The 23,995-nt window shown below is 44.5% G+C and overlaps 1 protein-coding gene across 1 annotated transcript in view; it reads left to right on the plus strand.

The window, feature by feature from the left end:
* Positions 1–23,995, plus strand: part of LOC143958938 (uroplakin-3b-like) — a 46,924-nt gene that overhangs the window by 17,457 nt on the left and 5,472 nt on the right. Inside the window, exons 2-4 of the mRNA XM_077467925.1 lie at positions 5,012–5,164; positions 11,371–11,596; positions 20,871–20,947. Of these exons, the coding sequence (XP_077324051.1) occupies positions 5,012–5,164; positions 11,371–11,596; positions 20,871–20,947 (456 nt within the window). The remainder of the gene's footprint in view (positions 1–5,011; positions 5,165–11,370; positions 11,597–20,870; positions 20,948–23,995) is intronic.

Consider the following 23,995-nt stretch of genomic DNA (forward strand, 5'->3'; position numbering starts at 1 on the left):
TCCTGCAATAAAACTAGAGTATATGGCAGAGGTTGCAGTGTGGTGGCACCAGCACCAGTGCCTAAGGCCCAATTTTTCTGCCCCTGTTTAACAGGGGCGTTTAATTACAATTTTTGATGCAATGCTTTGCAGCAGGGCTAATTCCTGCAATAAAACTAGAGTATATGGCAGAGGTTGCAGTGTGGTGGCACCAGCACCAGTGCCTAAGGCCCAATTTTTCGGCCCCTGTTTAACAGGGGCGTTTAATTACAATTTTTGATGCAATGCTTTGCAGCAGGGCTAATTCCTGCAATAAAACTAGAGTATATGGCAGAGGTTGCAGTGTGGTGGCACCAGCACCAGTGCCTAAGGCCCAATTTTTCGGCCCCTGTTTAACAGGGGCGTTTAATTACAATTTTTGATGCAATGCTTTGCAGCAGGGCTAATTCCTGCAATAAAACTAGAGTATATGGCAGAGGTTGCAGTGTGGTGGCACCAGCACCAGTGCCTAAGGCCCAATTTTTCTGCCCCTTTTTAACAGGGGCGTTTAAGTACAATTTTTGATGTAATGCTTTGCAGCAGGGCTAATTCCTGCAATAAAACTAGAGTATATGGCAGAGGTTGCAGTGTGGTGGCACCAGCAGCAGTGCCTAAGGCCAAATTTTTCTGCCCCTGTTTAACAGGGACATGTAATTACAATTCTTGATATAATATTTCACAGGAGGGCCCCTTCCTGTGCCCACCCAGAGTAACGGTGAGGACTTATAGTGTTGTGGCACCAGCACCACAACCACCAAAGGTCAATTTTTCTACCACTGTTCAACAATGGCATGTAATTACAATTCTTGATATAATCGTTCACAGCAGGGCGCTCCAGCGCCCACCAAGAGTCACTTTGAGGGCTTACAATGTTGTGGCAAAACCAACACCTTGTTCCGCCATTTCTGCAGAGCATATAGGGCAGGCCCCTACTTTCAAACATCCAATTTACAAACATCTCCTACTTGCAAACGGAAGGAGACAACAGCAAGTGAGATGAAAAAAGATGGACAACAAAACAAATTATACAGGGGTGATAACCCTTCCCTATGTTTTCCAAAAAGCTTAAAAATCTTTTTTTTGACTGGAGCTACACTTTAAAAATGTACCAGTTGAAAATTACAAACAGATTCAACTTAACACAACAAACCTACACAGTCCCTGTCTTGTTTGCACCGCCTGTATACTGCTGTTCTGAGTATATAGGGCCTGGGGGCCACACGCATTTCCTTTTTTTAATATGGGTACGGGGTTCCCCTTAATATGCGTACAAGACCTAAAGGGGCTGGTAATGGGCAGGGAGGGCTACCCATGCCATTTTTCTCAATGATTTTCAACCATATTGCAGGAACCAGATATAACATTAAAACCGCAAGCAGTTTTAAATGGTGTTATTTCCGTTTAATGTCATTTTGTGCAGGGACTGTTCTAAACACGGGAAACACGTGGCACTTCACAGGCATACTACAGACACCCCCCAGGCACCATATTTAAAGGAATATTTCACTTTTTTTTTCACTTTAATCGTCATTAAAATCAGTGCTCCCGCCAAAACGGCCATTTTTAAAAACATTTTAGGCATTGACCCATGTCCCCTGGGGCAGGAGCCAGGTCCCCAAACCCTTTTTAGGACAGTATCTTGCATATTAGCCGTTAAAATTAGCACTTTTCATTTCGAACGTTCGAGTCCCATAGACTTCAATGGGGTTCTAAAGTTCGTTCGAATTTAGGGTCCGTTCGAAAGTTCTGGTGCGAACCGAACCGGGGGGGTGTTCGGCTCATCCCTACCAGCCATACAGGTCCACAGGGATAATAGAGCACATATAAAGAAAAGCAGGGACCAAAATAGTGTAATTCCGTTTTGTATAAAATAATTTAATAAAAAATTATTGAACTCACATGTGTACAGAAGATTAAGCGCTTTTCAGTATAAAACAAGGCTGCAGTGAAGTGGGATACGCCATATCTTTGAAGCGCTACACTTTTATATAACAGTAAAAAGGTCAGGTCTGAGCATGTAGGTCCTTTACAAAATAATCTAGAGTGGATGACTGTTGACAAAGAGAAGGCAAACTTATTAAATACTTTATTTAGCTCTGTGTATACAAAGGAGCATGGGGGAGCTTGTGTCCATAATGGGGATGATATTGACACAGCCCCAAATTATCCACAATGGTTCAAAAGTGATATGGTCCAGGAATATTTAGACAGAATAAAGGTGGATAAAGCACCTGGATCAGAAAGCATCCACCCACAAATCCTAAAAGAATTGAGCTCTCTCATTTCAAATCTTTTAGAGACTCATTAATGACTGAAATGGTACCACTGGATTGGCGTAGGGCCAATGTGGTGCCCATATTTAAAAAGTGATCAAAATCTTTACCAAGTAACTTTAGACCTGTTAGTTTAACTTCTATAGTCGGGATGATACTGGAGAGTTTAATAAAAGACCACATAGATGAGTTCTTGAAGGAAAAAATATTTTAAGTAACAGATAGCATGGATTCTTGAAAGACAGAAGTTGTCAAACAAACCTTTTCTTTTTATTAGGAGGTAAGTAAAACCTTGGATAGAGGGGTGCCTCTGGACATAGTATACTTGAATTTTGCAAAAGCGTTTGACACAGTTCCCCACACACGACTAATGTGTAAGATAAAGTTTACAGGCTGGAAAGATCAATTTGTAAATGGATAGAAAACTGGCTAAAAAACTAATTCAGAGAGTAGTGGTTAATAATTCTTAGGGCTCTTTCACACTACCGATCTGTTCAACATTGAACGGATGCTCCATAGAGGTTTATGGAACGTCGGATGTCAGCGGTGACATGTCCGCTGACATCCGACCTGCTCCGATCCCAAAAAGTGTGACGGAGGAAAAACCTACTTTTCCATCCGTCTGTGGATCGGATCGGGTGACGATGGACTCTGCGGTCCGTCCTCATCCGATCTCCCATAGGGGAGAGCGGCGCTCTGACAGGTCCGTTCCTGCACAGTGTGCAGAGATGGACCTGTCATATTCCTGCTCAACAGGGATCGACGGAGGGACGGAAGACTAGGGGGCACTATTTACGTCTAGAGGAAAAAAGATTTCACCTCCAAATACGGAACGGTTTCTTCACAGCAAGAGCTGGGAAAATGTGGAATAAACTCCCTCTAGAGGTGGTTCTGGCCAACTCAGTAGACTGCTTTAAAAAAGGCCTGGATTATTTCCTAAGTGTACATAATATAACTGGGTACTGACATTTATAGGTAAAGTTGATCCAGGGAAAATCTGATTGCCTCTTATGCTGCATACACACGACCGGACTTTCTGTCAGAATAAACTCTGACAGTCTTTCCGACGGAGTTTCTGATGGAGTTCCGACCGAACGGACGTTTCAGCCGCGATGACGTACAACAGGACTACAAAAGGAAGTTCAATAGCCAGGAGCCAATAGCTGCCCTTGCATCGTATTTGGTCCATCGGACTAGCATACAGACAAGCGATTTTCCCAATAGGAATTGATTCCGTCGGAAAGATTTAAAACATGTTCTATTTCTAGGTCCGTCAGACTTTTTGAAAAAAAAGTCAGCTGAAGCCCACACACGATTGGAATATCCGATGAAATGATTCCGTCTGACCTTTTCTGCCGGAAAGAGCGGTCGTGTGTACGCGGCATTAGAGGATCAGGATGGAATTTTTCCCCTGCTTTAGCAAATTGGATCATGCTTTTCTGGAGTTTTTCGCCTTCCTCTGGATCAACTGTGGGTGAAGGATTGTGCATATGGGATTGAGTGATTTTTTTTTTTTTGTTGAACTGGAAGGACCTGTGTCTTTCAATCTGACTAGCTATGTAAATATGCTGTACAGATCTCAAAGTGGAAGTGGTTGAATGATTGAGCAAAAAATCCTGAAAGGGCTGACAACACTCAGTCCACAAAAAATGTTACATGTTGACAGCCCACAACAGAGCTTAGAATTTGAATGCATTTTTGGTGGATCAACAGGTATTTTTCTGTAATTGCAGAGTATTTAAAGGAATAAAACATGGGCTGGGTGTGTGTGTGGCTATGGTGCAGAGGGATCAGGTAAAACGTTTTTTCCTTATAACATTCTTTTACTATGCTGAAGATAGCATTAAACTTTCTTCCAGAATCAATGTAAGCAACTAGGCACTTATCCACATTAAACATAAGTGTTGTTCAGTAGTGTAGTAGGCATACAGTGCTTACATTCAGTAAGTTGCCAGAAGCTTGCTTTCTTATAGTGGTTGTAAAAGATAATATTTTTTTACCTAAAATAAAACACCTGTTATACTTATCTGCTCCGTGCAATGATATTGCACAGAGAGGCCCTACACCTCCTCTTCTAAGGTTCCCCACTGGTGTGATTGGCACCACCTGTTCTGTGTCTGCCCCCCAATATCAAGCTCCTTGCTATGGTGGAAGACATGCAAGCTCACACCCGGGCCCCGTCCCCTGCCTTCTGCTCACAAGATTTGATTGACAGCAGAAGGAGCCAATGTGAGACTAAATGTAAACTGTAAAAACTATTTCCGTAGTGCTTGTTCTACAAAACGTAGATGTTTTAAATAAGTGTACATGTTTCCATAGATGAATGAAGCTGGCCATAAATGTTTTTGAATTGATTCCCATATCCACACATTTGACATGGATGTGGGAATCCTTCTCCACTATGTCAGTGTAGTCTGACAGCAGTACTCCCCTGCCATCAGAATACACTGGTCAGCGATGCCACCAATTGGTTGTGTACGCTGATCAAAAGAAACATTTTCAACAAGCCTGTTCATGGATCGACTTCTCATGAATGGGAACAGCCATAGATGGATTGAGATTTGACCAGTCCCTGCTGAACTGGCTCAGTTGCAATCTGTCTGTGTGAGAGTGTTGCTAATGTTTCCACATTTGCTAAAATTAAACACAGATTATACTAAAATAAAATAGATTTTTAGATTTTTACCTCACCATTTTTACTCTTATTTTCCTATGTACAGCATCTATCAATTGTCCACCTGTGCTTGTTGGATCAAACTTACCTGGAAGAATTACATCTTGGGGATTTGCATTGCAAGATTTCTGCTGTACAGCTGCAGTTTCTAGCATTAACCCTACCGACAGCGTTGTGGTAATCGTGGCTTTGTCGAGTGGTAAGCAAAGTATAAATAACTGCAATAACTTGTTATCTTGGTATTTACACTGCTGTCTTGATAGCCAGTGAACAAAAAGTCTGCATTCACACTTTGGCATTGCTGTGTTACAATATGTGGTAATGCAGATAATATGCATCAGTGCATTGTTGTGGCATTAATTTTGAACGTCAACGCAATACACAAATGCAATGCACCTGTCTTGTAGCATTCAGCAATATGTAGCAGTGTACTGTGGTGCGTTGTGGTGTGTTGCATTACAAAAAAAGGTCATATGCATTTTAAGCACATTGGGGTGCATTGGGGTTCATTTTGAATGGGCTGCCATAACACAATGCACACTAATACACACCTTAACACGTGTGCATTAACGCATCACAAAGACGTAAATGGTCCCAAAAAGCTTTGGTTTCCTTTTACACAATTGTGGCCATGTGGGACATAAACTGTTGAAACTTTGTCTGTAAAAGGCAAGCAAATGGCAAAAATGTGTCCTCCGTATTGCTAGAGTTCCTTGCAGCCGATCTTTTCCCAATTACTGACTTACCACGCCTTGTTCTGCACTATATCTCCCTGTGTCTGAGGCCATGTTAGTAGAAGAGCAGGGCATTAATTCCTCATGTCACAGGTGATATGAAAGTTGATGTGTGTAAAGATTAAGAAGCAGTAGGAGAGGTTCAAAACGCTCAAAGCCACAGAAGAGATAAAGCAGAAGCATGGATATCCTTCTCTACAAACCCTTATGCTGTGTACACATGGCCGGACTTTTCGACAGCAAAGGTCGGACGGAACGAATCAGTCTGACAATTCGACCATGTGTGGGCTTCATTGGACCTTTGCTGTCGAAAAATCAGACAGACTTTAGATTTAGAACATGTTTCAAATCTTTCCGTCGGACTCGAGTCCGGTCGAAAAATCCATTCGTCTGTATGCTAGTTCGACAGACGAAAACCAATGCTAGGGCAGCTATTGGCTACTGGCTATGAACTTCCTTATTCTAGTCTGGTCGTACATCATCACGGTTGAATCCGTTAGACTTTGGTGTGATTGTGTGTGGCCAAGTCCATTCGGTCGGAAAGTCCGTCGGAAGTCCACCGAAAGTCAGTCGGGAAGACCGTCGGACCTAGTCTGCGAGAAAGTCCAGTCGAGTGTACACAGCATTAGGTACAGTTTCATAGCTCCCAACTGTCCCTGATTTCGAGAGACTGTCCCTGATTTTGAGCAATGTCCCTCTGTCCCTCATTCCTCCTCATTTGTCCCTCATTTTGGTCTGATCCATATGGATGTATATAAAATGCACTTTTTATCTATCAAAAAGTGTTTTCCAGGGCTAAACCTTTCATCCGATTTCTAAATTGCTGCATTTGTAAATTCCAAAAGCCAATATAAAGGAATTGTAGTGGTAAAAAAGCACTTGTGGGTTTAACCAATCTTGTTTTTTTGTACAATTCTCCTCTAAGGGGGCGTGGTAAGGGGTGTGTCCTATGCCTTCATACTTTTGCCGATAGGTGTCCCTCATTCCCATCTCAAAAAGTTGGGAGGTATACAGTTTCATCTGCAGTAAGCAGCACAGTAGCGACATCACAAAATCTCACTCAAAATCTCATCACAGCTACAGCACTTTAGTTGAGCTAAAGTAGTGACTTCTGAACACTTGTGAAGATGGGTGTAGCATGAGGGCATGCTGCTCGTAATGTGGCATCCCTTTCCCTTTGCTTCACTATGTTATAGACAAAATGGATACACTGTAGAGTAAAATAAGCCCCATCACTGGGATCAATAGTAATAGTAACCCACAGCATTGGTGTGGTGGATGCAATAATAGCCTCAAATATTTGTGTCAGTGCAACAATAACCCCTAGCACTGGGGTCAGTGGAAGCAAAAATAAACCCCAGCATTACTGTCAGTAGGGACAAAATAAACCACTTCATTGGTGGTCAGAAAATAAACAAAACAAATAATAAAATGAATAAGGTTAAAAATTGATACACAATGACATGATACTCATACAACAATCTATGTAAAGAAAACATATTTAGCAAAAATGATTATTCATAGGAAGCACTAGTGTACACATCTATACTGTATATGTACAGTATATATACATATTGATGACATTAACCTCTAATTCCTCATTAAGCCCTCCTGGGCTCTGCAGTATTCAATGCACGCGGACGCTGAGAGCAGCAAGGTGGTGATCTTAACCAGAGACTTAACCCCTCGTATACTGAATTGTTTTATTGGACTTTTTAGGACTTCTGCTTTTAGACCCATTTTGACCTGAGTGCAAGTACTGTCCTAACTGGTGGCTTATTGATTGTTTAATGGTGGTCAGTGGCAGTAATAATAACTCTCCAGAATTTCCCTGATGTGCGCCCGCGGCCAGGGATGCCCTTCTGGCAATTGAGTGCCGCGCTGTAGCTGTCTTTCGGCTATAGTACGGACGCGAAATGGCTAAATCCATTCTTCATTGGTGATCAGTAGGGATGGGCGAACGGTTCAGGCTGAACTTTCGCTCTTTGGAAGTTCAATGAACAGCCGAACAAACTGACCACAATGCATTGTGGTGCTGAACAGTGCATTGCAAGCCCTGATTGGCTGAAGCAGTGAAAGCTTCAGCCAATCAGGGCACAGAGCACTGTCAGAGTCATGATTGGATTGGACACTGTCCTCATGTCTTTATCGAACCATGGCTCATTCCCGCCCCACAGTATAAAAGTATTCTTTCAATGGCAGCCATTTTCAGTGTGATTCAGTGTGCTATTAGTTAGTTAGTGTTCTATGCTGTGCTATTTTGCTTCAATTGTCAGTGTAGAATATTAGTTTAGTGTCAGTCAAGGGATAGTGTGAGTACAGTGAAGTGTGGTTTTGTGCGTTACTGCCAGTTTAATGCCATTTACTTTTGTGTGCATTACTGCCAGTTTAACGCCATATAGTTCTGTGCGTCACTGTACATTTGCAGTATATTATAGTGTATCCATGGAGTATGTCTGTGTAGTGTAAGTACTCAAATTAAAGTGCACCAAACACCTCTTTACATTGATTAACGTGCATCTTCTTTATATTTGCTTAAAAGCACCGCCCCTCCCTCACAATAATGTCTGGGAGGACAACAAGGAGAGGCAGATATTCCCTTGGCACTGTTAGGTGGCCAGCATCAAATGTGCCCACAGGCAAAGGTGGACGTGGTGGTTAGTCCTCAGGCAGGGCATCATTTCCTCTGTCTGTTTTGGTGAGTTTGCCCGTGCTATCCAGCCACAGTATGCAGAGAACGTGGTGGACTGGTTTACTAAACCTTCCTCATCCTCTGTCAGGCAAGCAGAGACAAGTGTACAGTCCCCTGCATTTGCCAGAGAGGATAAACCGGCCTCCTTGTCCATATCTATTCCTGCCATAACCCAACATCAGCCATCGAGGAGTCAGCTGAGTTATTTGACCACAGCGTCAGCCACTTGCCACTTGCTCCTCGATGATGCCCAGCCATTACTGGATTCAGATGTTGGTTCTGAGATTAAGGATGACAGGAACATAAACCTAGAGAGAGAGGGAGGAACACTGGAAGACAAGTTGGCATTCATGTTCCCCAAGCCACAGCATATTGCCAAGTTTTCTCCAGTGGTAATGATGAAGATGTGGCAGATGATGATGAGGAGGTCACTGATGTGAATTGGGTGCCAGATAGAGCAGATGAGGAAACTGAAGGTGAGGCGGCACAACCCCAAGGAGGCTGACATCAAGAAAGAGTGTAGGGCAGCCACCCTATTCCATCACAGTCTGCAGCTGTTATCTCCCGACCCACTCCCCAAAGCTCAGCTAACTGTGTCTCAGGCACATCAAACGTGGCAAAAACACCAACCATTTTGGTACCACATGTTTAATAAGGCATTTAACGTCCAACTACTCAGCCCGTTGACAAGAGCACCTAAGAGCCACACAAAAGGGGCACTAATCTGTCCCTCCTCCTCCTCCTTACCCACTTCAGTCTGCCTCTGCTTTATCAAGTCATTACCTCTCAGCAGCCTCAACTGACAGGGATTATGGTATCACACAGGGTGTCCCAGGTTCCAGCAGCACATCTGCCAGAAGCATACCACCAGCTGTAGACTGTAGCCAGCAAATTTCTCTGCCCTATTAGCTGCAGCAGAAAAAAAATACAGTCCCTGCCACCCACATGCCCAGCATCTAAATGCAAGCTTGTCAATGCTGTTGGCTCTCCAACTTCTGCCTTTCAGCATGGTGGATTCTGACCCCTTTTGTGAATTCGCACCATGTGCTGTACCGCAATGGAAGGTTCCCAGTCGCTACTACTTTTCACATAAGGCCGTTCCATCTCTCTACCATCACGTGGAAGGGAATGTTCTGGCATTGTTGGGCAAGGCAGTCAGCCATAAAGTCCGCCTTACTGCTGACACGTGTTACAGCAAGCATGGACAGCAACAATATATTTCATTCTCAGCACACTGGGTAATGCTGCTTGTAACTCGAAAGGATGCAGGACAAGGCTTGGTGCCACAGCTTGTTGTGCCCCCACGTCTCCAAACAGCTGGTGATGATGATGCCAGACCTGTGAGCTCTACCCACTTCTCGTCTTCCTCCTCCTCCACCACCTCCATGCCCTCCTCCACAGAATTGTCTTATGAACATCAGGAACCCCCACTGAATTCAAAGGGCTATTCCCAGAGTCACGCTAAAAGGTGCCATGCAGTGCTTCAGCTGGTGTGTTTAGGGGACAGGAACCAAACCCGAGCAGTGATTCTTGCAGCTCTGCAGGAACAGGCCCCGAGGTGGTTCATACCACGCCAGCTGGAGCCAGGAATGGGGGTGTGCAATAATGGCTCAAATCTCCTGTCCGCCCTTAGACAGGGAAAGTTAACACATGCGCCATGCCTGGCACATGTCCTCAATATGGTGGTGCAGCGTTTCCTAAATACGTACCCAGTGTTGCAAAATGTGCTAAAGCTGGCCAGAAGAGTCTGTAGCCATTTCAGGCTGTCATACACAATTATCATTCAAAGAGTGACAGCGCTGAAAGCTGAAAATTAGCCTGGGCAGGAAGGAGATTTAAGTGCTCTAATAAGCAAATGGTATGTTCACTAGACCCCAGTAACTTTTTTCCTTTATCAATCAAAAGGAAGATATTCAACCATCTACTTAGGGTATGAGTTCAAACTGATTATACGTTAATATTATTAAGTTCCTATATTTTAAAATAATTAATATATAAACTATATTACCAAAAGTATTAGGACACTTGCCTTTCCATGCACATGAATTTTAATGGCATCCTAGTATTTTTCCGTAGGGTTCAATATTAAGTTGGCCCACCCTTTACAGCTATAACAGCTTCAACTCTTCTGGGAAGGTTTAGGAGTGAGTCTATGGGAATGTTTGACCATTCTTCCATAAGCACATTTGTGAGGTCAAGCACTGATGTGGACGAGAAGGCCTGGCTCGCACTCTCCGCTCTAATTCATTCCAAAGGTGTTCTATCAGGTTGAGATCAGGACTTTGTGCAGGCCAGTCAAGTTCCTCCCCCTCAAACTCACTCATCCATGTCCATATGGACCCTGGTTTGTGCACTGGTGCAGAGTCATGTTGGAACAGGAAGGGGCCATCCCCAAACTATTCCCACAAAGTTGGGAACATGAAATTGTCTAAAATATCTTGGTATGCTGATGCCTTAAGAGTTCCCTTCACTGGAACTAAGGAGTCAAGCCCAACCCCTGAAAAACAACCCCACTGCATAACCCCCCTTCTACCAAATGATTTGGATCAATGCAAAAAGTCCATAAAGACATGGATGAGCGAGTCTGGGGTGGAAGAACTTGACTAGCCTGGACAGAGTCCTGACCTAAACCCAACAGAACACCTTTGGGATGAGTTAAACAGGGCCTGCAAGTCAGGCCTTCTCATCCACATCAGTGCCTGACCTCACAAATGCACTTCTGGAAGAATGGTCAAACAATCCCATAGACACACTCCTAAACCTTGTGGACAGCCTTCCCAGAAGAGTTGAAGCTGTTATAGCTTCAAAGGGTTGGCCAACTCAATATTAAACCCTACGGACTAAGACCGGGATGCCCTGGTTCATATGCGAGTAAATGCAGGTGTCCCAATACTTTTGGTAATATAGTGTATCTTGGTAATGCAATTAAAATATCATATATTCTATTGTTACCATACTGTTTTTCACTTTTTTTTTCAGCTGTTGCAAAAATCAGTCTGTCTAGTATAAGTATAGCAAACCCACCACTGTATTTCAATTTGTCTAACAATGGTTATTATGCTGCTTTAACTGCAACTGTTGGAAGTTTGTGCAATGGACTCGCATTTCCATTTGGAGCAGTACTTATTGGAGATTCATTTTACTGCCTTCAAACTGGATTCCAAGCCTTCTGCAATGGTCCTTTGTCTCCAGGACTCTCATACAGGTAGGTTTTATCTTTACTCAAATATATGTGTATATATATATATGAGCTTAACACAAATGTGTAGATCTTCTAATAGCACCTTTACCACTAGGCATGGTTAGATTTATACTTTCTGTTCAACTTAGGTCAACTCATTTTTTTAATAATTACCAAGCGGGTAGGGCATAGGTAAAACAGACCACTTAATACTATTTATTTGTACAAAAAAAACATGTGCTGCATAGAGATGAGTGACTCTTTTTGGATTTACTAGTAGTTGGTGGAATCCTACTTGAAATTCACAAAACCAGAACTTAGCAGTGAACATAAAAAGGGCAAGGGGAGCTGGGATCTCTCCATGGGATATATTTACCGAAGCAAAACGTATTTTTAAAAGATACTACACAGCAGGGAGAGCCTCCTTTTTAAAGCGACTTCAAGGGCGACGTAGAAAAAACACCAATCCTTTCAATGACATGCTTGGGAGATGCTTTTAAGCTGTATATGGCATTGTGGAACAGTACAATTTTTCCCGAGCGGTGTTAGGGACAATGTATTCTAGCATCACATATTTTGTATGTGTAATTGATTTTTTAGCTTTTACTTTTAACTTAACTTTAAAACAGCAGTGGGACCTCAATGTGCCAGACTTATCCACCTTACCAACCATTCAGTGTCTGCTGCCCCTTTCTGGCAATCCCTTCACCGGCTTCCGCTCAACTAACAAATTAAATAAAAAATGCTAGCAACGACTTACAAAGCCATCCACAACTCTGCGCCCACGTACATCAATAGCTTAGTTTCAAAATACCAACCAAATTTCTCTCTTGGTTTCTCCCAAGACCTCCTACTCCCTAGTTTCCTTGTCACCTTCAGGACTTGGAGGTCTCCTCTCCAACTCTATACTCCAGTCTGTCTGACTATCTCCTACTCTGTCCAATCCTGAAAACCCTTCTCTTCAGAGAAGTCTATCCTGCCTCCACCTAACAACTGTACTTTTATATTTTCCATCAGCCCACCCCCTACAGTAACTACCTTTTGTATCACTTGACCCTCCCTTTTAGATTGTAAGATTCTTCCTGTACTGAATTGTATTGTAACTGTAATGTCTGCCCTCGTGTTGTAAAGCACTGTGCTATATCCTGAATTCTACTTTCTCCTCCTTTTTTTTTAAATTTAAACATAGGAAAATGGAGGTGGGCAATTTCAAATCTTGAACTTAAGTTTTTTTTTCTTAGGGGCAATAAATAGAATTATTCACCTAATGTTTCATGTTATGCCCCATTCGATACCTTTGTTCTCTCTCACTGCAGATACCTTTATGGATACTTATATATTGTTAATATTGTTATTTGATGTATATGTACAGGATGTATTGACATGCTTTTGCCCGATGTAGGCGTTAATAAAAATTGTAATTGAAAAAAAAAAAATCCTGAATAACAATCATAATAGTAATCTTATGTATTATCTTAGTTGTTTAAATATCTTATTTATTTCAATGTGATAAAGGCATTTTTGGTAGTTTGGCTGCAACAACAGTTTTTTTTTTTTTTTTTTTTTTATCAAGCAGTAATAGGCCTGAATTGAAAAGTGGAAAAAGTAGCCACAACAGATCTATAAGCTATAGAAAACCTTACTCTTAAAAAATAAATCTAAAGACCTCAACCCCATATAAATTGGCCACTGACAACACAGTGTAATAGTATAGTTTGTGAACTGCAGTACCTAAATATTTTAATAAAATATGAAACGTGTGCAAAAAAACACAGCCCCACTTTCTGTAATGTTTGGTATTGATGCATTAATTGGGCTGCGCAAGGCAGAAACTATGCACACATATAAACATATTGAAAAAGAAACTACCGTATGCACATCTGCATTTCTTCATGGCCACATAATCTTTAATCTCTCGGGCACTCATTAGCCAATTGTGGACTTTTTTTTTTTTACTTGTCTACTAATAGAGTAGAAGAAAAAAAGTCCCCAAATCGTCCCCATGACCAGCATCTTAAATCTCACCATCATAAGTGCTGGCTTTGCAGCTTCTCCCTTTACAGCTTGTGGAATCAATCCAACATCTACACGTTTATGGCCTCTGTTACATCACAATGGCAGATAACCAGCCACTGTTATTTTGTCAAAAATAATTCACCTGCCCTCCACCAGCTTGTGTCTATGTCAATGTCATGGCGGGGTACACAAGACCACAGACATGTGGCCCATAGTTGACAACATTAAAAAAATTTTTTCCAGGGGCAATATTTTTGCTTTCCTTTAATTGGGGGTGCTGCATTCATTTAAAATGGGTTTGGTTTTGCATGACCAATACATAACAGATGTGATTACCACTATTTGCTTAACCCCAACCTATTAAACTTATTATTATTATTAAAGTGGTTGTAAACCCTTACAAACCACTTTGACCTACAGGTAAGCCTAGATTAAGGCTTACCTGTAGGTCCAAGAAATATCTCCCAAACCTATATGGTTTAGGAGATATTTGCCTGAAGACTGGCACCGCTATCTACGGCGCGCAGGCGCACTGAGCGGGGCATCGTCGATGACGGCAATGCCGCGAGTCTCGGCTCCCGTGCGCATGCGCGGGAGTGACGTCATCGCTGCTCCGGCGAATCACAGCGCCGGAGCAGCGAGACCCACGGAGACCCACCAAGAAGATGGACGCTCGGAACTACAGGGGACAGCGGTGACATCGCTGGCTCCTGTGTCAGGTAAGTGACACATAATGGACTACTTTGCGATGCATAGTAGTCCATTATGCTTTACCTTTACAGGGAATGAAAGAGGAAGTAAACTCATCAGGGTTTACTTCCTCTTTAATTGAGACCACACCAGGTTGGAGTAACAAAAAGGCCGTAGCAGCCTACTTTATTTTAACAAATATGTATATATATCTTCAACTTAAACATAAACATACAATACAACATCTGTTAGTCAACCCCAGCTATCTAGCATTGGTCTATGCAGGAACTCCATAATCCTCTGTGAAAAGAACCATATTTAATAGGCCTCAAGCAGGCTCAGAGACAAACACTGACCTCAGTGCCCCCATTAACACTTCCCGGCTAACCTATGTTAGCTGGAAACCACCATCAGGACCCATACCAAAGATAGTTCCTGAACACTTTCTTCGATACGGGACTGTGAGGTCAGTGTGCAGGGTAGCCATTAAGCATGGGACTAGTGATGGACGAACTTCCGACAGGACGTTTCGCGAACGCGGACTGCGAACGTTCGCGGCGGGCCCCATTGACTTCAATGGGAGGCGAACTGCGCAAACCTATAGGTCAAATTTGCAGCCACAAAATAATTATTAGCTGTGCAAACATAGTCCCACCACATGGCCAATGACATAACACATGTATGAGGTGAATCTGGGATCGACAACTACAAGCATTCTTTTTTTATATGGGAAATTGTTCTGACAATTCAGGACTGTGGAGCGCATAAAGGCAATGGAGGAGAGGGAAGGTCAGGGACCAGGGTAGGCAAAGAAGAGGGTGCAGGAGATGATCACCAGCAGCGTCACATACAGCAATGACACCTGCACCGTGATAGAGTCATCTGACAGCAGCACCGTGATACAGAGCACTGACATCAGCAGCGTGACATACAGCAAAGACACCTGCACGGTGATAGAGTCATCTGACAACAGCACCGTGATAGAGAGCACTGACAGTAGCAGCGTGACATAAAGCACTCACACCAGCACCGTGATATACAGAACTGACAGCAGCACCGTGATAGAGAGCCCTGACATCAGCAGCGTGACATAAAGCACTCACACCAGCACCGTGATATACAGCACTGACAGCAGCACCGTGATAGAGAGCACTGAGATCAGCACCGTGACATAAAGCACTCACACCAGCACCGTGATATACAGCACTGGCAGCAGCACTGTGACAGAGAGCCCTGACATCAGCACCGTGATATACAGCACTGACACCTGCACCGTAAGCAGCCCCAGGAGGAAGTCAGCACAGGGATGGTGGGAGCCCCTCATAATGAGCATAGCACAGGGATGGTGGGAGCACCTCAAAATATGCACAGCAGAGGTACAGCCCCAGGAGGAAGTCAGCACAGCACAGGGATGGTGGGAGCCCCTCATAATGAGCATAGCACAGGGATGGTGGGAGCACCTCAAAATATGCACAGCAGAGGTACAGCCCCAGGAGGAAGTCAGCACAGCACAGGGATGGTGGGAGCCCCTCATTAAATGCACAGCAGAGGTACAGGGTACGGGTACGGGCATATAGTACGGTGTGCTTTTTTTGGACAAGGAAGTGAGCCAAATTAAGAAAGAAGGTCTGTGTGCTCGATTAAAAAAATTGTTTATAGACATATACATGGTCTACTGGTCACATGTGTTGAATTCCTCCGAGATCCATGCCTCATTCATTTTTAGAAATGTGAGGTAGTTAACACTGTCGTGAGCTAGGCGAGTACGCTTATCGGTTACGATCCCCCCTGCTGCGCTGAACGTCCTTTCGGACAGGACACTGGATGAGGGGCAAGCCAACAGTTCCATTGCAAATTGGGCAAGCTCTGGCCAGAGGTCAAGCCTGCCCACCCAGTAGTCCAGGAGTTCATCACTCCTCAGAGCGTCCACATCGGCCGTTAACCCGATGTAGTCGGACACCTGACGGTCTAGGCGTTCCCTGATGCTGGATCCGGATGACACCTGTCGATGGGTTGGCTGAAAGAATGACCTCATATCCGAAGTCACCAACACATCTTCAAACCGGCCTCTTCTTTCAGTTGTACCCGCAACTCCTTCTCTGGGAGTGGGAATTGCTCCTCTGCCAGCGCACGCAAAAGCAGAATGCAGCATTTCTCGAAGCAAGGCCTGGAAGTGCTGCATTCTGACAGCCCTCTGCGACGGCGGTAACATTTCCGCCATTTTGTGTTTGTACCGGGGGTCTAAGTACGTTGCCACCCAGTACTGGTCCTTGACCCTTATGCTTTTTATACGGGGGTCCCTATTAAAACAATGGAGCATGAAGGCCCCCATTTGCACTAAAGTGGAAGCGGTGTGGTGGCCTGGCTCCTGCTCATCATCCAGGATAATGTCGTCCTCTTCATTCTCCTCTCCCCATCCACGCACAACAGGGATCCCAGAAAGGTTTAAAGCATGCTCTTCTTGCTCCTCCTCATCCGCCCCGGCACCATCCTCCTCTGACTCCTCTTCAGACTCCTGTTGTTGACTTGTCTCAGATAGAGTAGCCCCCCCTGGGAATTCATCCAGCATTGCGACTTCCTCATCTTCCCGCTCCTGCTCCTCCACAGCTTGATCAATGACACGACGCAATGCACGCTCCATAAAGAAGGCATAAGGTACCATGTCATTGATGGCGCCATGGCTGCGACTGACCAGTTTGGTGATCTCCTCAAATGGGCGCAGAAGTCTGCATGCGTCGCACATGAGCAGCCACTGGCGTGGTGAAAAAAACCCCAGCTCCCCAGAACCGGTTCTGCCGCAGAGTTCATACAGGTAGACGTTAACTGCACGTTTCTGCTGGAGCAGCCTATCAAGCATATAGAAGGTTGAGTTCCATTGCGTCGGGCAATCGCAAATAAGACGTCTGACCGGCAGATTGTGTCGCCGCTGAATGTCAGCAAGGCGAGCCATGGCCGTGTAAGATCTTCTGAAATGGGCCGAGATTTTCCTTGCCTGCCGCAAGATGTCCTGGACCCCAGGGTATTTGACAACGAATCGCTGCACGACCAAGTTTAAGACGTGTGCCATGCATGGCACGTGCGTGATTTTGCCCTGTTTCAATGCGCTAAGCAGATTGGCACCGTTGTCACACACCACTTTTCCAACTGTCAAATTGAGCGGTGTTAGCCACTGATCTGCCTGTGAACGCAAAGCTGAAAGGAGTGCCGGGCCAGTGTGGCTCTTGGCTTCCAGGCACAACAGACGCAGCACGGATGGCAACGTCTCACCTGGCATGTCGAATAGGTTCTGGGGAGCTTGGGCGGCACAGCGGAAGAGACGCTAGCAGCGGAAAAGGAGGAGTCAGCTGAGGAGGAGAGGGAGGAGGATGGAGTAGGAGGAGGAGGAGAAGAAGAGTCAGGCCTGCATGCAATCCGTGGCGGTATAACCAAATCTACACGGGTGCCACGGGTTTCATGCTTGACGGCCGTCAGAACGTTCACCCAGTGGGCAGTAAAAGTGATATACCTTCCCTGCCCGTGTTTGCTAGACCACGTGTCTGTGGTCAGATGTATCTTGGCACCGACACTGTGTGCCAGAGATACATTCACTTGCCGCTGAACATGGCCATATAGCTCTGGGATGCCCTTCTTTGAGAAATACTTCCTTCCTGGGACCTTCCATTGTGGTGTTCCAATGGCCACAAATTTGCGAAAGGCCTCCGAGTCCACCAGTTTATATGGCAGTAGTTGGCGGGCTATGAGTTCTGACAAGCCAGCCGTCAACCGTTGGGCAAGAGGGTTATCCGGCGTCATCATTTTTTTACGCTCGAACATTAGACCCACGGAAGCCTGCCTTTTTGCAGAAAAATGTGAGCTTGGCGTGATGGAAGGTGGAGTGGAGGACAATTGTGAGGAGAGAGGAGAAGGAGAAGTAGAAGACGAGGCTGGACGGTGAGAGCCTGCAGTGTGGCTTTGCGTGTTCCGTTGCTCCCACTCGGCTCGGTGATGGCTGCCCATGTGCCTTCTTAAGGCGGTCGTCCCTAGGTGAGTGTTGGGCTTACCGCGACTAATGCGTTGACTGCAAAGATTGCAGATGGCAACGCTATTGTCAGCAGCGGACACGTTAAAAAAAGCCCACACTGCGGAGCCATGTGCCGGTGTCCTGGGAGCGCCAGATGTGACCGTACATGGTCGATGACTCGCTCCTGATACATTTGCAGTCTGCTTTGTCCCTCCTGTGCAATGTAAGTTATTCCTGCTTTTCCTCCCTATCTGCTGGTCCATATCTCCCTCTGAACTCCCCTCCTCTTCCTCTCTTGTGGGCACCCACGTGACATCACTAGACACGTCATCATCAACGTCACCTTCCCCACCGCTATAAGTAGAGATCTCGGAGTAGGCAGCAACACCGGGGACCAACCTCCTCCTTGGGCTGATCTGGGTACTGTCGTCAGACTGCTGAGTAGCGGTTGTTGCTACCTCCTCTTCCTGATCCAATACCAAGAGTGGCTGCGCATCAGAAATGTCCTCTTGATATGGATCGGAAAATAATTCCTGTGACTCAAGCGGAAGGCATGTGGTGGTGGTGGTGGTGGTGGTGTTGTTGGTGGTAGTGTCTTTGGGGGTGCACATAGCAGAGAGTGAAGAAGAGGGTGCAGATCGAGAGGATGAGGAGGGTGCAGAAGAGTAAGGCTGAGCGAGCCATTCAACCAAGTCTGGTGCGTCCTTTAAAGTAATTGAACGCACCTTCTGCAACTTCCCACTTTGGCTCAAGCCTGTTGCTCCTGCCCTACCCCTACCACCCCTGCCGAAGGGCCTGCCTCTTCCTCTGCCTGTCATTTTTGAAATGACCCTGTGACAAAGCTCTCAGTTCCTATACCAATGAAGGACTGCTGCAGTATAGGGCAGCGGTCAGCAGTAGTGCACCTCCACCCTATGTATTGTGGACCGATACCAGTCCTTATAGAATAGCAGACTGTACCTCACTCAACCCTATGTACTGTAGCACCCTAGACCAAGTTACCAGTCCTTATAAGGACTTTTGTGGACCAAGTAGGTTGTGTGTGAGTGATTAGCAGACTGTACGTCAGTCCCTATACCAATGAAGGACTGCTGCAGTATAGGGCAGCGGTCAGCAGTAGTGCACCTCAACCCTATGTATTGTGGACCGATAACAGTCCTTATAGAATAGCAGACTGTACCTCACTCAACCCTATGTACTGTAGCACCCTAGACCAAGTTACCAGTCCTTATAAGGACTTTTGTGGACCAAGTAGGTTGTGTGTGAGTGATTAGCAGACTGTACGTCAGTCCCTATACCAATGAAGGACTGCTGCAGTATAAGGCAGCGGTCAGCAGTAGTGCACCTCAACCCTATGTATTGTGGACCGATAACAGTCCTTATAGAATAGCAGACTGTACCTCACTCAACCCTATGTACTGTAGCACCCTAGACAGACCAAGTTACCAGTCCTGATAAAGAGCTTTGTGGAACAAGTGAGTTGTGAATGATTAGCAGACTGCAGCAGAAGGGCAGCAGTCAAGTATAATATTCTTTCTATATTTGGAAGAAAGAATATTATACGTGTACAAGCCTATTACCATACCACTGATACCAGTCCTGAAAAGAACCTTTGTGGAACTAATAGTAACAGCTACTGTTTAAACTGACCCTCACTGCCTGACACACTGCTTCCTGCCTGTCCCTATATAAACTGGCAAAACAGAGGCTGCTGGAACAATAACTGGTTACTGGAATAGCACTTTTGTGGACCTGATAGTAACAGCTAATGATGATGACTAATCTGGCTGTCCCTACAGCAGCACACAGTGTTCTGTCCCTTTCTCTAAACTGACAAAAGACACTCAGGCTGCTGCAACAATCAGTAGCACAGCAAACCTATATACACCTAACACCTATACCAGTCCTGAAAAGAACTTTTGTGTACCAAATAGCTAGCGATTTATCTCTCCCTGCTCCACACAGCAACCTTTTCCCTATAGTGACAGAAGAAAGAATGTAAAATGGCCGCTGGATCGGGTGTATTTATAGGTTAGGGGGAATGTCCAAGTGTCCATGTGCTGTAATGTCTCAATTGGCTGTCCTGTACCCCATGATGGATGTGTCATCAGGTCAAAGTTCTTTTACACAGTAAAAACACGGAAGTCCGCGGGGCGAACGGCGCCAATAGTCCGCCGAACGGGCGGACCGCGAACAGCCGAAATTCGCCGCGAAACGACCGCCGGGCGAACTGTTCGGCCATCACTACATGGGACCTGGATAAAAGCAGAGATTACTGGAGATCCGCACAAATTTTTTTTTAGCTTTCAAAGAACCCCTGCTAAAAACAATAAATTGAAGGTCAGTAGTAACAATGCATGTGGTTAGAATGGCAACCTTACAGACAGTTAAAATAAATCTTTAGCATCATGCCACTGATTCTGTCAAGTGGAAGTGGCTAGGGTCCTAGAACTATGCAGACACCATCAAATGAAAGGTCAATCAGCCACAACCTCTGGAGGAACTTCCAGTTCCCTGGATGAGAGAGGCTAATGTATTATGTGATGGAAATAGTATGATTACTCATTTTGTATTTTGTTCTGTGTTTTAAAGGGTAGCTTTGCTAATATATCGTAATGGCCAACTTATCGCGGAAACTCCATGGTCAAATGTAATTACTCTTACAAACCGTGAGTAATTGTTTTTTTTCATTGAATACATAAAAGCATGTTTCTTAATTTCCAGATATTAGTGATATAAAATGAAGATAATAAAGTGTTTGTAAATGCTAGCATTTTTAAAACTAAAATAACAAACATGTTATACGTACCTGCTCTGAGCAGTGGTTTTGCACAGAGCAGCCCCGATCCTCCTCTTTTCGGGTACTCCACCAATTCTCTTGGCTCCTCCCCCCTGCTGAGTGTCCCCGTAGCAAGCCGCTTGGTATGGGAGCACTTGTGTGTGCTCACTCCCGAGCCCCATTCTTGTTCCAATGGCAAATGTCTACAAGAGATATTCTCCACACTTTGTAGAGATTTCTTCTTGCTGCCTGTTTCTGGGAGTGACAGAAAATCTCAAAAAGACCCTTCTCTATCCAAAACTAATAAAAAGATTTGGCTTTAAATACACTTTGATCAATGCTCAGTGCCACCGAAATCAGTGTTCAATGGTCAGGGCAACCTGGTGATCATGGATGAGTACCTGTTTAATTATTTGTGTTCAGCTGTCAGTGCCCCATAATCACTGGTGTTCATTGATCAGTGCCTGCTTAATCACTGGTGTTCAGTGGTCAGTGCCCCCTTTTATTGATGATCAGTGGGAGCTTGGTAAGAGAAAACATTGATGTTAAGTGCTGAATAACCTGGAGGGAACTCCACAGATCATTTGTTACTGCCTCTTAGGTCTCTACAGAGTGATGCCTGGTGGGAAATCACTCTGCCTGTTGCTGCATACTGTACATAGGAAGGTGGCACTGCACCAGGTGCACCAGACAAAAGATCCAGGGTATGTGCCCTAGGTCCCCTGGTTTAAGCAACTCCACCGGAGGCTGCCTACATGAAGGTGGCACTACACTTGGGGCACCAGACAGGAGACCAAGGGCATATGAATAAGGTGCCCTGGTCTAGCAACCCCTGTAAATTAGTATTGATGTATGTTAGTGTGGATTATGAAGCAAATTAGCACTCTCCACAGACATGGATTGGTGCTTGTGATCAATATAATGTGACACTTACTTTTAAATAATTATAACAAAGATCAACTATTACATTTAAGATGAGGTTGGCTTAATAGTACCAAAAGACCGTTCACTAAAAATACTGTGACAATATGTAATTTCATGAATTCTTAATATAGTAACCATTGTATATATAGAATGCAGGTTACTGACTATATAGCAGTGGGGGTTATTTACGAAAGGCAAATCCACTTTGCACTGCAAATGCACTTAGAAATGCAGTCTCTGTAAATCTAAGGGGTAGATCTGAAATGAGTGCAAGCTCTGCTGATTTTATCAACCAATTATGTGCAAGCTAAAATGCTGTTTTTTTTTTCCTTGCATACCCCCCTTGGATCTACAGCGGCTTTACTTCCAAGTGCACTTCCAGTGCAAAGTAGATTTTCCTTTAGTAAATAACCCCTAATGCAATCATTATGATGCTTGTTGGCAGTTGTAATGCCCTTTATTTGTAGCCCTCCTGTGGTGATGTAGTGGGTGGGGGGAGGGGCTTATGCTTTTTATATACCAGCTGTGGGTGGGGCCTGGTGGTGTTGCGGTATAGGAGCAGGATATCCCTGACCAGCAATATATAGCTATGTGCCTTAAGAAGAGAGAAAGAGCCCACTCAGGGCTGAGCTGCCAGGATGACTAGAGGAGGACACATCGGAGGAAGATGGAGGAACCCTGCTACCCCTAACCTTCCTTTATCAGGGCCTGTGGCTTGGTTCAGGATGGCCTTGAGACTTAGGTGAATTACACCCTATATGTGAGGGAGGAACACCCTATGTGTGAAACCAACTGCAGACTATGAATATGTGGGAAGGTGGATCTCAGGCCAGGAGAGTGTGACACAATATGACATGGCACAGGTTCTCCCTAAAGGCAGATACTCGACTATCCTATCTGACAAAGAGGCCCAGGGACTCAGGGACAGCATGGTGCAAACAACTGTCCAATCCTGGTCCTTTCGTGCTGACAAAGTAGATTTCTACCTGTAAATAAAACATGCTTTGCATTAGGGTCTGTAATACAGTTGATTTTTGGCACAGGCATTTTCATAAACTACCCTTTGCAAAATAATTTTAGCACTAAGTGATAAAATGCCCAAAACAGACTTTTGGACACTAGATGGCACTAAGTAGAAATGAAAAACAATCATCCAGCACATGAAATAGCCTAATAACATTTATTTTTTTGCCCCTCTTCACACAGAAAGAACATACATGCACTTTCACTGGGTAAATTTGTATACTTTTTTTATATAAATAAATATTATGGCCCTACAAAGTTGCCCTGTGTAGCTGTGACTAACCCAATACATCCACTACTCTGCCCTTAACTGACTTTTATTCTGACGTGAGAATCATGTGTAGCACCCTCTAGTGTGCTAGGGGAGGTTTTTATTTCTCTTAGGGTAGGTAAATTTCCAGGCCTGGGCATGTTTTTGTGATCTGGGTTAGGAGTGAAGTAGAGCAGTGCTGGGTAACTTACAGGTGGTGTCACCAGGACCTAGGGGGCCGTGACCAATCCCCAACTTGGATTGGCGGGGGGCAGGCCTCCTTAACCACTTCAATACAGGGCATTTATACACCTTCCTGCCCAGACCAATTTTCAGCTTTCAGCGCTGTCGCACTTTGAATGACAATTGCGCAGTCATGCTACACTGTACCCAAACTAAATTTTTATTATTTTGTTCCCACAAATAGAAATTTCTTTTGGTGGTATTTGATCGCCTCTGGGATTTTTATTTTCTGCTAAACAAATAAAAAAATACCGAAAAGTTTGAAAAAAATATGTTTTTTTTTGTTTCAGTTACAAAACTTTGTAAATAAGTAAATTTTCTCCTTCACTGTTGGGCACTGGTGGGGCTGCACTGACGAGCACTGATAAGGTGGCACTGATGGGCACCGATGAGGTGGCACCAAAGAAGTGGCACTGATGAGGTAGCATTGATGGGTTCTGATATGTGGCACTGATATGCAGCAGTGATAGGCGACACTGATGGGCACTGATAGGTGGC

Source organism: Lithobates pipiens, unplaced genomic scaffold (genome assembly GCF_037356315.1).
Source record: "Lithobates pipiens isolate NorthernLeopardFrog02 unplaced genomic scaffold, aLitPip1_a1.2 Scaffold_65, whole genome shotgun sequence".
Lineage (NCBI taxonomy): Eukaryota > Metazoa > Chordata > Amphibia > Anura > Ranidae > Lithobates > Lithobates pipiens.